Raw genomic sequence first — 15,816 nt, 5'->3', positions numbered from 1 at the left:
AATGAGTGGTTAATGAGGAGCACTTGTCTGTGGAACCCCATTCTTTTTAATTTTCTACGCACTGTCATTGTGCTAACTGGACAGCTGGTAGCACTTTGGTAATCAAGAGTGATTTCTTCCACTGGTTTCATGCAATGTTTTACAACCACCCTCTGCAACACTCGATGGACCTTGTCTGTCAGTACGTGAGATGTTTTGCTGAGCTTTAAAAGGATCTGTTACTCAGCTGACATCCAATGCCTCATCCATGTTCGAAGTTGCAGAGCTCTCATGACAAATTCTGCTGTGACTGCTTCTCTATTGGCAACACAATACTCCCTGCATCCTTTCATACTGGGGGGGGGGGGGGGGGGGGCTGCCTCTCATGACATTTAGTGGACAATTTTGCATTAATGTGATTCTGTATTCTGTGATATGGATGATGCATGGTACCAGGAGAGAGAGAGAGAGAGAGAGAGAGAGAGAGAGAGAGAGAGAGAGAGAGATGTCTACTTTATTACTGTCCCATAGAATACACCTTAATGTTAGGTTCTGAGTAGCAACGGAAAAGCTGAACGAATACAGCTGAAAGATCGTCATGATCTAATTAGAAACTGGACCACTCGATAACAGTTCTTGAAGGTACAGTTGAATACATGGTCTGTCATTGTAAGGAAACACTGCTGTATGGTTTGTTGTTGGTATCAAGGTGCCAGCCATGGATAATATGTAGGGTTACATTGTGCTGGCTGGATATCCATGCCAGGACTGCAGTTTGGCAGGTAGAGTGTGATGAGGTCTCCTGTTGGGCTGGGAGGATGAGGGGAGAAAAGAGGTGATGAGCAGGAGTGGGAGCATTAAGGGAGGGTAGCTCAGAGGGAGAGTAAGAGGCAGCAGGTACACGTGATATGAAGTGCGATTGGATGTGACACACAGGCACCCGAGAGGGCTGGTGGTCATGCCCATGTAAAATGCTGTGCAGGAACTGCAGCAGAGCTGGTATACGGGATGGCTACTTTTGCAGGTAGCCCTGTCCTGATGAGATAGGATAAGCCTTTGATGAGTGTAGAGTAGGGTGTGCTGAGTGGTTGAATGTGGCAGGTCTTGCACCCATCCCAAATAAATGCCTGCTCCATCTATCAGCAGCAGTTCAGCTTTTTGGAACCACATAGATGAGAGTTTCCTTGCAACTCATCCTTTGTTGTTTCCACAGTCCTCCTGGCCTAAATCTCTATTAACTCCCTGCACCCATGTTGTCTTTCTCCAGTAACCCCTTCCTCTGATCTATCGACCCTCTCAATCCACACTCTCAAATCATCATCATTGTGCACTTTATATGATCACAGCAGCTCCAGTGCCAATGCATCAAATCCCTGCGTTGTGCACCTAGTGCCTCTTCCTCCTGCATTCCTCTCTCCCAAACCTGATGCCTCCCTCTGTACCATCAGCCACATTTCCTCAATCCTCCGTCTCACTCACTGCCTCTTCGGTCCCATCACTGACCTCAGCCAACCCAACAACCCTGCACTCCAGTCTTGCTACTGAACTGCACTCCTGGAATTGGATATTCAGCTGATGCCGTTTAGCTGTGGAGAGTTAATCTGTGCTCAGTGACACAACTTTAAAGACACTGATGTATTGTGGAACTTACTGTGAATGGTGGCCAGCTATATGAATTTCACTTGTTTCTATTTGCACTTAATCATTTCAAATGAATTCTCATATAGCTCCCAGTGGAAAGCCACAATGATTCTGTTTGCTTCGTTATCAGGAGACTGTTAATGTCTTGTATGTATTGATTTTGCTGTTGGCAACATTTTAAACCAAACCAATAAATTATGGAATTATATGTAGAAGATTTCAGCATGATCAGATGTTAAATAACTCTCAGATATTTTCCAGCAATTAAAAAATGAAGGAATGTAAATGCAAGTAAAATTTTCCGTCTTACGACAGTTTTGCAACATAGTTTCTACATTTGAGGACCACTGAATGGAGTGAGTCTTGGATAGCAATTTAGTTTCCAGAATATTTTTTCCCTCCTTCTTCTTTCATCAGGTCGGTATATCTGACATTAGCCTGATGCATGTGCTGTAGATTTGATTATTCATTATTTTAAATTGATATATTAAAATATAACACAAACATTGCCGGCCGGTGTGGCCGTGCGGTTCTAAGCGCTTCAGTTTGGAACCGCGTGACCGCTACGGTCGCAGGTTCGAATCCTGCCTCGGGCATGGATGTGTGTGATGTCCTTAGGTTAGTTAGGTTTAAGTAGTTCTAAGTTCTAGGGGACTGATGATCTCAGAAGTTAAGTCCCATAGTGCTCAGAGCCACAAACATTGATTTTATCACTTGGTCTGTACCTCTGTAATCCCTGCCTATCCTGTTTGGTCTCCAATTCAGATCAAAACATTGCAGCCTTTAGATGTAAAATACTTTTTTAGATGTCACCCCCATAAGAGCCAGTACTGTTACTATTGCAGCACTGTGAACGCCTTGTTCAAGAATTACAACGGCAGCTGTTGGAGGAACGTGAGAAGCTTGCAGTTGCCATGAGAGTTGATGAGAGCAAGGACTATGCCATTTCCCAATTACAGACTGCTTGGGACAAGTTGGTTGGCCATTGGAATGATCTTGAGGACGAGCGTAATGAGCTTGCACAGCAACTGCAAGACCATAAAATCGCTGCTGCCCAGGAGGTTACTGAGTTACAAGAGGTAATTCTGTGTGATTTTATTAAACAGTGGAGACTCCAGGTAGGAATATTAACAATGTAGGAAAAGACAGATTGCTACTTACCATAAACAGGACTCGTTAAATTGCAGGCATAATTAGGAGACACTTAAATGAAGCTTTTGGCCACAGCCTTTATCAACAAAAGATAGAGGCACACACCATTCATACAAACAAGCAAGCTCACCTCATGCACACATGGTGCCAACTCCAGCATTTCGAGCTGGAGCGCCAGGTATTCTGACCTGATATGCTGGAGTTGGTGGTCATGTGTGCATGAGGTGAGGTGTGCTTTCTTGTGTGTGTGAATGGTGTATGTGTCTCTCTCTTGCTGATGAAGGCTGTGGCTGGAAGCTTTATGTAAGTGTCATCTAATTGTGCCTGTCTGCAATTTAACGCGTCTTCTTTACCTTAAACAGCAATCTGCCTTTTCTTACATTGTTGTGTATTTTATTGTTGCTTACTTCACTGCTTGAAGTTATTTTCTTGGTTTTGTAGTTTTATTGATGCTTCACTGATGGTTAACTGATGTGGGACATGAATGAAGTGATTTATTCTTTTATGGATCCAGAAACTGGTGCACTTCAAAAGTAGTTATTTGAGGCCTTTTTTGGATAAGTGTTTAAGGCATTGGACGTAGTGAAGAGTTAAATATTTCATGTTACTGTAGCTCCCCTGCCCCAATTAGTTAACTATCAGTGCGAGTTTTGTTACTGGGTGGAGAAAGGCAAGAGTACTCCATCTCCAGTAGGACTGAGACCAGTAAAGCACAATGGTGTTTGAAAAATCAGTATTTGGATTGATTTGTAATTTATTAGTTTCTACTTGGTTCATTATGTTGTAACTTAGTTGATCTTCCTAACACACTTTTTCAGTCTTTATAGTTCATCATTTTGAACATTACAGAGCAGCTGTGCCCCACAGTTATAAATATACACTTTTAAATATATGTCACCAACATTATACTTGCCAGTGTGTCATTTTGGGATCTCATTGCTCCCCAAGTTCTTCTCTAATTTTGTTTTTTCACACATTTGCTCATGTCAAAAAGTGTATTAATCATTTCAATTTCTACAGAAAGTTGGACTATGTTCCTCAGATTTGTTTTAATTTTCAGAATAAGAATGTAACACATGTAACTTAATTTTAATGCAGTACTTCAATACCCTAACTGTGTCTGGCGTTATCAGAAATGAAACAATGTTGTATGACTTAAAGAAATCACAGAGTGAGGTAGCACAGTGGTTAGCACACTGGAATCGCATTTGGGAGGATGACAATTCAAACCCCCCCTCTGTTAATCATGTCTTAGGCAAATGTTGGAATGGTTTCTTTGAAAGGGCACAGCTGACTTTCTTCCCCATCCTTCCCTAATCCGAGGGGACCAATGACCATGCTGTTTGGTCCCCTCCCCCAAATCAACCAACCAACCATAAAGATATGGGTGTAAGTTGTACGTGTAGTGAAGATAAAGTTGGTGCCTAGACTTCATGGAATTTAAAATTTCACTATCAAAATAGCAAATAGGGAAAAACTGTGTGGAAATGGGAAATGAAGAAGTTGCTATCATTTGTTAAATGGTGAATGCGATAACAGGAAAAATGGTATATAGCATTTATGACCGTTTTAATCTACCATTATGTTTTTGTTATACTGTCCATGATAGCAGTGTTAAAAATCCAATATATGAGGGTTGGAACTATAATAGTGGCAACTATTTATTTACAGCTGGTACAAAATAGATACATGTTTCAAAGTTTTACTGACCTTCAAAGTAGTCACTAGCATTGTGTATAACCCATTGCCAGTGATGTGGAAGTCGTAGGATAATCTTAGCAGTGCCAGTTGTGTTTACAGTTTGAGCGGCGCGGTCTATTGCCCGACAAATTTGTAGCAGTTCTGAAGTGAATGCTGTGAAGTGTTTCCTTAAGTTTAGAAATCGAGTTGAACTTACGAGAGCTTGAGTCAGGGGAGTGCAGTAGGTGGTATAGCACTTAGCAGCCCCATCAGTCAAACAAATCAGTAACAACTTGCACTGTATGTGCTTGAGCATTGTCCTGCAAAATTATGGTCAGGTCCTGCAGAAAGTGTCATCACTTCTGTCTCTAAGCTGGTTGTAGGTTGTTTTCCAAAAATGAACAACAAAGATGTAGAACAAAAGTTGGATTTCTAAAAAAATATGTTGTATTTCTTTTTCTTTTGGAGCGACCCTTGTAACAAAAACACTTTGTACACAGATCAAAACTCCCACCATTTTGAAATCCTCTGTTATCTGCCATCCATACTCATCATATCTGGTGGATTCTGCAAGAACTTGATACTTGCATAATCCTATTTGAGATGAACTGAATGAACCAGAGGAAGATATGTGTATTTGTTTCCATTATGAAATAAAACAGCTGTGAGGCTTTTTGATGTGCTGTATATGAATAGGTGCCACTCGTTTGAATTGACTTGCACATTTTCATCTAAGAAATTCCAATACTTCAACCTTGATGTCAGAAGCTGCACTTTCGGGACCAAGATCTCTGATCACGTGATTATAGTATTTCTATTTAGTACAGATGGATATCTCACCGCAGCTGAAGAATCAAAATCTACTTTCCAGTCACTGTGTGATCATGCTTCTGAATATAATTGATCCCATGCGGTCTATAAGTATACCAAAGTATGTTGTGCAGGCCTCATACATGTTAAGAGATGCTCTAACGAATTACTTTTTTTGCTCATCTCAATAAAAGATTGCAATTGCAGCAAAATTTATCCACTGGGTACTTGCAGTCTCTTGTCTGAAAACTGGAAATAAACTGAACAAGTGAGTGTAAGATCGCATTACAGCACTGTAGTATTAGAAGTACAGCATGAAATAAAAAGAAATAAAAAAATACTAAGTATCAGTGTTCTGCTAAGAAAAGCAGAATTTATAGGAAATATTGGTTATTTTCCACACTATTTAGGGTGAGGCAATTAGAAAGTAACAGTTAAAACACACAGACAAAGAAAAAGTTAGAAGTAGTGTGGGGCAGTTGACTGTTTTTAAAAACCAATTGACCATCTAGCTGGTTTTTTGTTCATTTGCTGTTTTCAGTCAAATGAGACAACCAAATGAATAGTCTCTGGAGCAACAAAAGAACATTTTTCACTCACTATGGGTTTGAGCAGTTTCACTGAATATGAGGCAACAGACTGGCACAAGTCTTTAAAGGTTAATCAACTATGTGAATGGTGTCACTAAGTCTCCATGTTCAAGTAATTTTACTTACATATTTCGTCAGCCTTTTCAGTTGTATTTGTACCATGACACTTTTTTTTTTACAGACAAATTGTGTGTCTTATTTCAACTTAAATGCTAGTTTTTCGTACATGTAGCATGAAATACTGTTTTCACTAGGTTGTGTAAAGTTAATGACTTATGCTGCATTATAAATTTATGTTTTAAATAAATGGACTGTTATTTGTTTATTGAAATTGATTGAAACTGTCTCTCTCTCTCTTCCTGCTGTTTTACACCAATCACTGATAATTCTGTTTTGGTAAACGCAGACATTAACAGAAAGTGTTATAACCTTTAATCACCAATAATTGCGTGCATATCCAAACACACTAACTTAGCAACAATAGCTGGTTACATGATAACAACTCAGTATCTCTTATTCGACTGCCGTGCCATGACGTGCGGCCGGGTCATTCGTAGCTAGGTGGCGCTTCTGCGCTCAGCCGAGTTGCGGAGCGCCTCTATCGCCATTTGCGCGTACTGTCGTGGCGGCACTGTAAATGTCGTGGCACTGTCACAACACTTTTCCCCGCTTGAAAAAAAAAAAAAAAAACTCTTTTCCTTGGAGACATGGACAGTGCGGAGACATCCATGGCCTCTTGTGAGGCCCCGAGAAGATCCCGCGGAGAGACACGAGAGTATGGTCGAAAATGTCCAGGACGGAAGCTCGTGCGTGAAATGTGCCTCCTGGACGAGATGATGGGTGAAAACTCCAGAGCAGCATCCATAGGTGTCGTGGACCTGGGGGTTTGCTCCAGTGAGATGGGTCCCGGAGAAGGCGGCGTCGCGACTGGGGCCGGTTCCGGCGTACTCGGAAGCGGTAGCGACGTCGGCTGCAGCAAAACGTACGGTAGATAGGCAGCAGCGACAGGACTGGCGTCTCGGGCTGGTGGAGGCGAAGGAAGGGGCAGTGGCACCGGCGTGGCCACCACTCATGGGCGCATCTGGTCGTAATGGCGAACAACCATGCCGTCGTCCGTACGTATTTCACAAAACCGGCGGCCGCGAAGAGCCTTGACCACCCCTGGAATCCATTTAGGGCGAGATCCATACCCTTGTGCCCACACGTCGGTGCTCACCGAGTATTTTCCCGCACTAGGGGACACAGCACAAGGCCTGACAGGGTGAAGCGGGTGCAGTAGAGTGCACGGTTGGCGGCCATGCAAGAGTTCAGCAGGGCTGCGATCACCCAGAGGCGTGAAGCGATAAGAACTCAGAAATTGCAGCAGAGCGTCATCTGTGGAAAAATCACTAAGGAATTTTTTCATCTGGCTTTTGAAGGTGTGGACAAGGCGCTCGACCTCCCCATTCGATTGCGGATGGAAGGGCGGTGCTGTAACATGATGAATCCCTTGTCCAGTACAAAAATCACGGAAGGCCTGCGAAGAGAACTGAGGGCCATTGTCCGTGACGATCGTGGATGGAAGACCTTCTAGCGCAAAGATTTTGGACAAAGCCAGCGTCGTCGCCGCAATGGTGGGCGACGGACATCGAACAACAAACGGAAACTTCGAGAAGGCGTCAAGCAACAGTAGCCAATAAGTACCGAGGAAGGGGCCGGCAAAGTCGGCGTGCATCCGTTCCCATGGCTGCACCGGATCAGGGCACGGAGAGGGCATTGTACGAGGTGCAGCCAGTTGTGGAGCACACTGACCACACGCAGCAACCAATTGGGCGATGTCCGAATCAATACCGGGCCAATAAACGTGCCTGCGGGCCAGGGACTTAGTCCGAGAAATACCCCAATGGCCTTCATGCAACAGTTTGAGAACATCTTTGCGAAGAGAGGCTGGCACCACGACCCGTGGAGATGCGCCATCCGTGGCCAGAAGAACAACACCATCATGACCAGACAGACGAAGGCGCAAGGCATGGTAGTTGTATAGGGGATCCGATGCCCGGCCCTTGGTCCTGTCCGGCCAACCCCGTTGAACAAAACCGGTCACCTGACGCAGGACCGGGTCCCGCGCGTTAGCCGACGCAACCTGCGAACCTGTAAGTGGAAAACCCTCGACTGCACGACGTTCTTCCTCATCAATGTGGAAACAGAGTAGTTCATGACGATCAAAAACCGGGTCGGGGCCCATCGGCAATCGCAACAATGCGGCAGCGTTGGCGTGCTGGGCTGTGGGACGATAGTGAATCTCATAGTGAAAACAAGACAAGTATAAGGCCCAACGTTGCAGGCAGTGAGCTGCCTTATCCGGAAGCGACGCCGATGGGCTGAACAGAGACACCAGCGGCTTGTGGTCGGTGATGAGGTGAAACTTAGAACCATACAAAAAACGCTGAACTTTTTTGGAGCATAAATGATAGCGAGCACCTCCTTTTCGATTTGAGAGTAACGCCGTTGCGCATCGTTGAGGGTCTTGGAAGCATAGGCGATGGGTCGTTCCGACCCATCCTCATACCGATGGGCGAGAACAGCCCCTAGGCCATACTGTGACGCGTCAGTCGCCAGAACCAAGTGCTGACCCGGACGGAATGTGTCAAGACAAGGCGCCGACTGCAAATGAGCCTTCAGGCAGACAAAAGCCTGTTCACACTCGTCAGACCAACAGAAAGAGACGTTTTTGCGTAACAGCTGATGCAGAGGATGAGCTACCGCCGCCACGGATGGAATGAATTTGTGATAATAAGCAATCTTGCCTAGAAACGCCTGAAGTTCTTTGACCGTAGACGGCCGGGGTAGAGCGTTAATGGCCGCAACGTGCTGACATAGAGGACGTATACCCTCACGGGACAAGTGGAAACCAAGATACACAATGGAGGGTTGGAAGAACTGTGACTTGTCCAGATTGCACCTCAACCCAGCTGAATGCAAAACCCGAAACAGGGAACGCAAATTGCGAAGGTGCTCCTCAGTAGAGGCCCCCGTGACAACAATGTCATCCAGATAAATGTGAATCTATGCTTTCCCGGCGTATACAGCTGGCGAAGAGTTCTTGGGCTTCCAGCCGGGTGGCGGTGTCTTCAAACTGCGACGTTTCGACGAGTGACATACTCATCATCTTCGCCAGAAAATGATGAGTATGTCACTCGTTGAAACGTCGCAGTTTGAAGACACCGCCACCCGGCTGGAAGCCCGAGAACTCTTCGCCAGCGTCATCCAGATAGTTTATGCAGCCGGAAACGGAAGCCGTGAGCTGTTCCAAAAACCGCTGAAAAATGGCCGGCGCGCTAGCGACGCCAAATGGTAACCGCTGGTACTGATACAACCCACAAGGAGTGTCGATGACGAGAAATTCCTTGGAAGAAGCATCCAACGGCAACTGATGGTATGCCTCTGATAAGTCAAGTTTGGAAAAGAACTGGCCCCCAGCGAGCTTGGTAAATAACTCCTCAGGACGGTGAAGAGGATAAGTGTCAATGAGGCTCTGAGCGTTGACAGTGGCTTTAAAATCACCACACAATCGCAAACTCCCGTTTGGTTTAGAAACCACCACGATGGGCGATGTCCATTCGCTGGAGGTAACAGGAAGGAGAATCCCTGAAGCTGTTAACCTGACTATCTCAGCCTTGACAGGTGCACGCAACGCCACCGGAATAGGGCGTGCCCGGAAAAACTTAGGGCGAGCTGTAGGTTTAAGAGTAATGTGGGCTTCAAAATCCTTGGCACGACCCAGACCAGCAGAGAACACGGACAAAAATTCAGAACACAATCCATCTAGTTGTTGATACGGAATATCCTCAGATATGAGGTGCACATCATCATCAATGGAGAACCCGAACAACTGGAAAGCATCATAACCGAACAGGTTTTCAGTGCCCGCATGACCCACCACATAAAACGTGAGGGGCCTAACAACAGACTTGTAGGCAATGGAAGCATCAAACTGGCCAATGATAGGAATTTTCTGTTTATTATAAGTTCTCAGATTTTGCGTAACTGGAGACAAGGGAGGGGAGTCCAACTCCAAATACGTGCGAGAATTAATGAGAGTTACTGCAGAGCCAGTGTCCACTTGCATGTGAATGTCTTTATCCAGAACACGAACAGTAACAAACAACTTATTTGTTGGAGAAAGCACACAGTTAACATCCATGTCCAATGCCTCGTCCTCGTCAACAGGAACTTTAGGGGACTGACACACAGAAGCAATGTGGCCTTTTTTCCTACAGGAATTACACGTGGTTCAACATTTTGGACACGCGGCCCTGTCATGCTGTACGAAACAACGTGGACAAGAAGGAAGTGCGGAACGAACCTGCTTCTGTGGTTGCTGTTTTCGCTGCGAGCGTTGTGGCCCAACGCGATGATGTTTATGTGAGTGAACCGCCGCCACATCTTCGTTCTCCTGTGAAACAGGCAAATTGTCCGTGTCGAAAGTTGACTGTACAGCGCGTACATCACACCACGCGTCTATTTGCACGCCAGCAGCGTGAAACACTTCAAAGGATTGAGCGATGCTTAGAACTTCCGACAACGACGGGTTTGGCAGTTGTGGGGCACGTTGCCGAACTTCTTTATCAGGAGCAAGCCGTAGAATAGCATCCCTAACCATTGAATCAGCATAAGACTCATGATGAGTGTCGGTGACAAACTGACATTTCCTACTCAGACCGTGTAGTTCCACCGCCCAAGCCCGGTAAGATTGATGGGGCTGTTTACGACACCGGTAGAACGCCACGCAGGTGGCAACAACGTGGGTGTTTTTTCGGTAATAGTTAGACAATAAGTCACACATTTTTTGGAAGGACAGAGAGGCAGATTCCCGCAGAGGGGCTAACTGAGATAGCAGCTGATAGATCCGTGGGGAAATCCAAGATAGAAATAACGACTTACACATAGGAGCGTCGACAACGCCGAAAGCCAAGAAGTGTTGCCGCAAACGCTTCTCATAATCCTCCCAGTCTTCAGCGGCCTCGTCGTATGGAGGGAATGGAGGTGGAGAAGAGGAAGACAGACGATGAGTAAGCGACGTCGACAACGCCTGAATAGCAGCCATCAGCTGTGTTTGTTGTGCCTGAATAGCAGCCGTCAGCTGTGTTTGTTGTTCAATGAGCGCTTGCATAAGCTGTTCCACGTCTGCCCCGTCACGAACACACAAATCCACAACACAGTGAAAATATCCCATCCTCATCGCCAAAAAGTCTTATAACCTTTAATCACCAATAATTGCGTGGATATTCAAACACACTCACTTAGAAACAATAGCTGGTTACATGATAACAACTCAGTATCTCTTATTCGACTGCCGTGCTGTGACGTGCGGCCGGCGCCGTTCGTAGCTAGGTGGCACTCCCGCGCTCAGCCGAGTTGTGGAGCGCCTCTATCGCCGTTTGCGCGTACTGTCGTGGCGGCACTGTAAATGTCATGGCACTGTCACAACAGAAAGCATATAAAATACAATTTTATAATTGTTGTGTGACTTAATCATGTGCTTTTCAAGCATATACTGTCATTTTTCAGACATGCTTTCTTTCACAAGAAATATTTATCATCTTCTGCCAATTTTCTTTGAATTTCTTTTATATAATTTCAGAATGTGAATCATCCTTGCAGATACCATATGTTACATTGCATTTTTTTTTAAGATTATTTTTTATCCAGTCATATGATTTCTTCCATTCCCATGGCAGTGAGTATTCGGCATTTTGATCCAGACCCAAAGTTTGCTATGAAGTAAATCATATTCATAAACATCGACAAGAGACTGAACTAAAAGCTACTTATTGTCACTCAATAAAAAGCAAATATAGAAACAATAATAACAATGACAATAGGTATTAACAGAGTGCACTTAACAGTAATGATTTAAGAATGCCAAAACAGTCGTGTGTCTTCTTAGAACTGACTGTCCTGCGGATCAAGTGATTTCAGTTGTTGCCCTCACAAGGAGAGGTTCCCAGCAGTGCGTTTTGAAACTGTCTATACAGACATAGGTTAAGATCCCAGATATCACACACTACAGCCATTCAACCAGGTGGGCTCTTGTTTGTGAGTAATTGACGGAGAAAAAGAGAATTTTTTGAGACATTCAGTAGCATTGAAAATGTTGTTTATTGCGGTTTCATTGTGTGGTACAGAGGATAAGATAACAGCTCCACATCCAGGATGTTATCGGTTTGAATCTTGTTAAGTGTACAAATTTTTTTTTTTTTTCAATTTTCAAATCTTCATTTAAATTACTTTGATCATTATTTTTATTCATTTAAATGGTTTAAATGTAATTTTTTATTTCTGTTCCTTTGTCACATTATTTTAATCACCATATGAATATTTTTCATTTGTTTGATTTTGTCTTAAAATCATTCTTTTTCCAATTGGAATTTTTGTGGATATGACTTTAATTATATGTATCTATTACAATATTCAATTATTTGAAAATTCTGGTTTATCAGTTAAAAGTAAAAGCCAAAATAATCAACTTATATTTGTGCAATGGTGTCAAAAATGTATTTTTGCTACCTTGTGAAGTTTTTTGCATCGTCATACAAATATTTAAAACGTAACTTAAATACCTGTTGCACTGTGGACAAAATTACACGGATGAAAATTTAAATGAAATACGGTCCTAGAAGTAAAACGAAATTAAAGCAAAAGTGAAATAGATGTAAGGAAGACAATAAATTGGATAAAAAAGCAAGCTGATAAAACAAAAGCAATTAAATCAAAATTAATACTTAAAATTAATTAAAACACATGAACAAAGGTTTCAAGTGGAGAAAGAATGATAGGAAGAAAAGTGAGAGCAAATGAAGTAGTCTATATCATGGTTAAAACTACATGACAAAGGATTGAAATTAAAAATCACATTTAAATCAAGTAATTGAATAGAAATAATGATTGAAGTAATTTTTAATAATTACTTAAAAATAAAAAAAAATTGTGCCTCTAATGAGAATCGAACCCATAATCTCCTGCATGTGAAGCTGTTATCCTATCCGTTATACCACACAATCAGACTATGGAATACAAACTTTTTTAACGCCATTGCATGTCACACAAAATACTGATTTTTTTTTTTTTTTTAAAAAAAATCAGTTACTCGCGATTGGAGAGCCACCCGAGTGAGTGGCTGCAATGTGTGATACCTTGGTCCTTAACCCACATCACCGTATAGATGGTTTCAAAAAGTCGATCTACATAAATATTGTATAAACCACTGCACTTTGCTTCACAAAAGGTACATCATACCAATATTATCTAATTTCTTTTCTATTCCATTTGCATATTGAATGGATGGAAAAGTAAAGTACCTGTCAAAATGCTTCCATATGGGCCCTAATTCTTTTATCTTCTTCTTATGATCCCTACGTGAGACGTGTGTTGGTGGCAGCATTAGCCTGGTATGCCTTCACTGCCATACCCACATGAATTTATCAATAAATAAATAATCATTCTGTCACAGTTCCTTATAATATCTTCATTATACCTCACCACAAATATAACAGGACAATTATTGTTGTTATTATTATTATTATTATTATTATTATTATACCTTAAAAAACATTTATTGTAGTGATTCATTGCTTACTTGAAAAAGAGGAGATAAAAATAAAATGATGTGTCTCAAACATGCCTAGAGATTTCTTGACGGGCGCCTTTGCCAATTGCACTAATGCTGCTCCTCTGTGGCTGGCACTTTCATATGGTGTTCAACAGGCTTGAAAAATGTTGAACCTGGATTTCTCACACACTTAAGAAGCCTGTCGTAATAGAGCAACCTTTATTATGTCTAAGTATCTACTACAACCATGCAAAAGTTGAACAAACTTGGTAACCCATTTTGTGTATGCTTCCATGGTTAGTAACTAAATAAAACTCTGAAATGGTCCATAACAGCTGTCATGCCTCTTTAACAATCACATCTTTGACATGACACAGAAACAAAGGTTATTCAGCTTGAAAGAAAAGTCATTACAGTATAAGTGAGTCTCACTAACACATGCATTTAATGATTTACTATAATAATTATTATTATTATAACAAGAATATAATAGAGGGAAACATTCCACGTGGGAAAAATATATCTAAAAACAAAGATGATGTGACTTACCAAACGAAAGTGCTGGCAGGTTGATAGACACACAAACAAACACAAACATACACACAAAATTCAAGCTTTCGCAACCAACGGTTGCTTCATCAGGAAAGAGGGAAGGAGAGGGAAAGACGAAAGGATGTTGGTTTTAAGGGAGAGGGTAAGAAGTCATTCCAATCCCGGGAGCGGAAAGACTTACCTTAGGGGGAAAAAAGGACGGGTATACACTCGCGCGCGCGCGCGCGCGCACACACACACACACACACACACACACACACACACACACACACACACACACACACACACCTATCCGCACATACACAGACACAAGCAGCTGTGTATGTGCGGATGGATATGTGTGTGTGTGTGTGTGTGTGTGTGTGCGCGAGTGTATACCTGTCCTTTTTTCCCCCTAAGGTAAGTCTTTCCGCTCCCGGGATTGGAATGACTCCTTACCCTCTCCCTTAAAACCCACATCCTTTCGTCTTTCCCTCTCCTTCCCTCTTTCCTGATGAAACAACCGTTGGTTGTGAAAGCTTGAATTTTGTGTGTATGTTTGTGATTGTTTGTGTGTCTATCGACCTGCCAGCACTTTCGTTTGGTAAGTCACATCATCTTTGTTTTTAGATAGATTTATTATTATAACATTTAGAAACCTTAGCTTTGTCTTCTGGACATATTATGAGGTTTTGATGGCTGCAGTTTAATCATGATAGAAGCTTTACTGTTCACTCTTAAGTCTTTCTGTTTCAGTTAACTAAAAAGGACACAGGATGCAAGCTGTGGATGAAATTGTGCTTAGGATCCCATGAGCACTGTATTTTACACTATTGTAACAGTTTTAACTCTTGCAAGAATACAAGCTTATCATGATTTAAATTCCTACAATGCATTTTCTTACTCTTGGTGCAGAAACTGAAAGTGCCACCCAGTCAAGTACACGGTTTCCAGAAATTTTATCCACATCCCCCAATGATTCATTTCAGTTTTGTGAATTTCTCTCATTGCATAGTGGACCCTACAAAATTTACTCTGGCAACATGCTCAAGACCTCATTCGGCAATATTACTGAGTTAGCAAAATTTGCACTCTCATACACATGAAAATTTGGAGCATCTAATGGAAAAATAAGTGTTAATCAGCAAGATTAATTACTGAGCCCTATGTTTAATATGGTAACATAACTCTCTTTATTTCCATAGTGCCCAAGGTATATTTTATTAAAAACATTCATAGTAACAAACTAATTTTTTGACATAATGTACAAAACTGTCTTATACAGTTATGTTTCAGTTGCAAATTTTATAGATTCACATCAGTTAAGTCAATCAGACAACAGTATGGGGTTTCATTGGAGAAATGATAAATATTCGGGGCTATGACATACAAGAACGCTCATTTCATATGGATGTATGTCCTGTTCTAAATGGTTTCTGAAATAGAACACATTTAATGTACATTTGTTTTTGGACTAGTGGCATGCACATGTGTCTCTTAACCTGTTTGACGTTTTGTTCTAGCCCAGCAACCTGGTTGCTTTCAATCTCTTTGCTTGGAATGTCTTTCTGCCATTAAACTAGCTCGTCCAACACTCAGTTGCCCTTGATGTGTTGTGAGTAAAGTAGTGCAAGAGATGGAGAGTTTATCAGAGAGAAACTTCTGTTAACTGTGTTTGTACACATGCTGGCTAAAATGCCACACACCTACACTAATGTAGAATATGCAGATGTGGTGTATTTTTACTGCTTATGTGATGGTAGCACTTGTGCTGTTGTCGAAAACTACCTAGAGTGCTTTCCAATATGTTGAATTCTTGATTGTACAGTACTTACCACAGTT

General features: G+C 42.3%; 1 protein-coding gene across 2 annotated transcripts in view; it reads left to right on the top strand.

The window, feature by feature from the left end:
* Positions 1-15,816, top strand: part of LOC126252813 (uncharacterized) — a 253,837-nt gene that overhangs the window by 85,616 nt on the left and 152,405 nt on the right. For both annotated transcript variants that reach the window (XM_049953758.1, XM_049953765.1), the window contains exon 6: positions 2,466-2,699. In XM_049953758.1, coding sequence (XP_049809715.1) covers positions 2,466-2,699 — 234 coding nt within the window. The remainder of the gene's footprint in view (positions 1-2,465; positions 2,700-15,816) is intronic.

This window comes from Schistocerca nitens, chromosome 1 (assembly GCF_023898315.1).
Source record: "Schistocerca nitens isolate TAMUIC-IGC-003100 chromosome 1, iqSchNite1.1, whole genome shotgun sequence".
In the NCBI taxonomy this organism is placed as follows: Eukaryota; Metazoa; Arthropoda; class Insecta; order Orthoptera; family Acrididae; genus Schistocerca; species Schistocerca nitens.
Note: the sequence above shows the minus strand (reverse complement) of the source record. Positions and strands in the feature narration are given on the sequence as shown.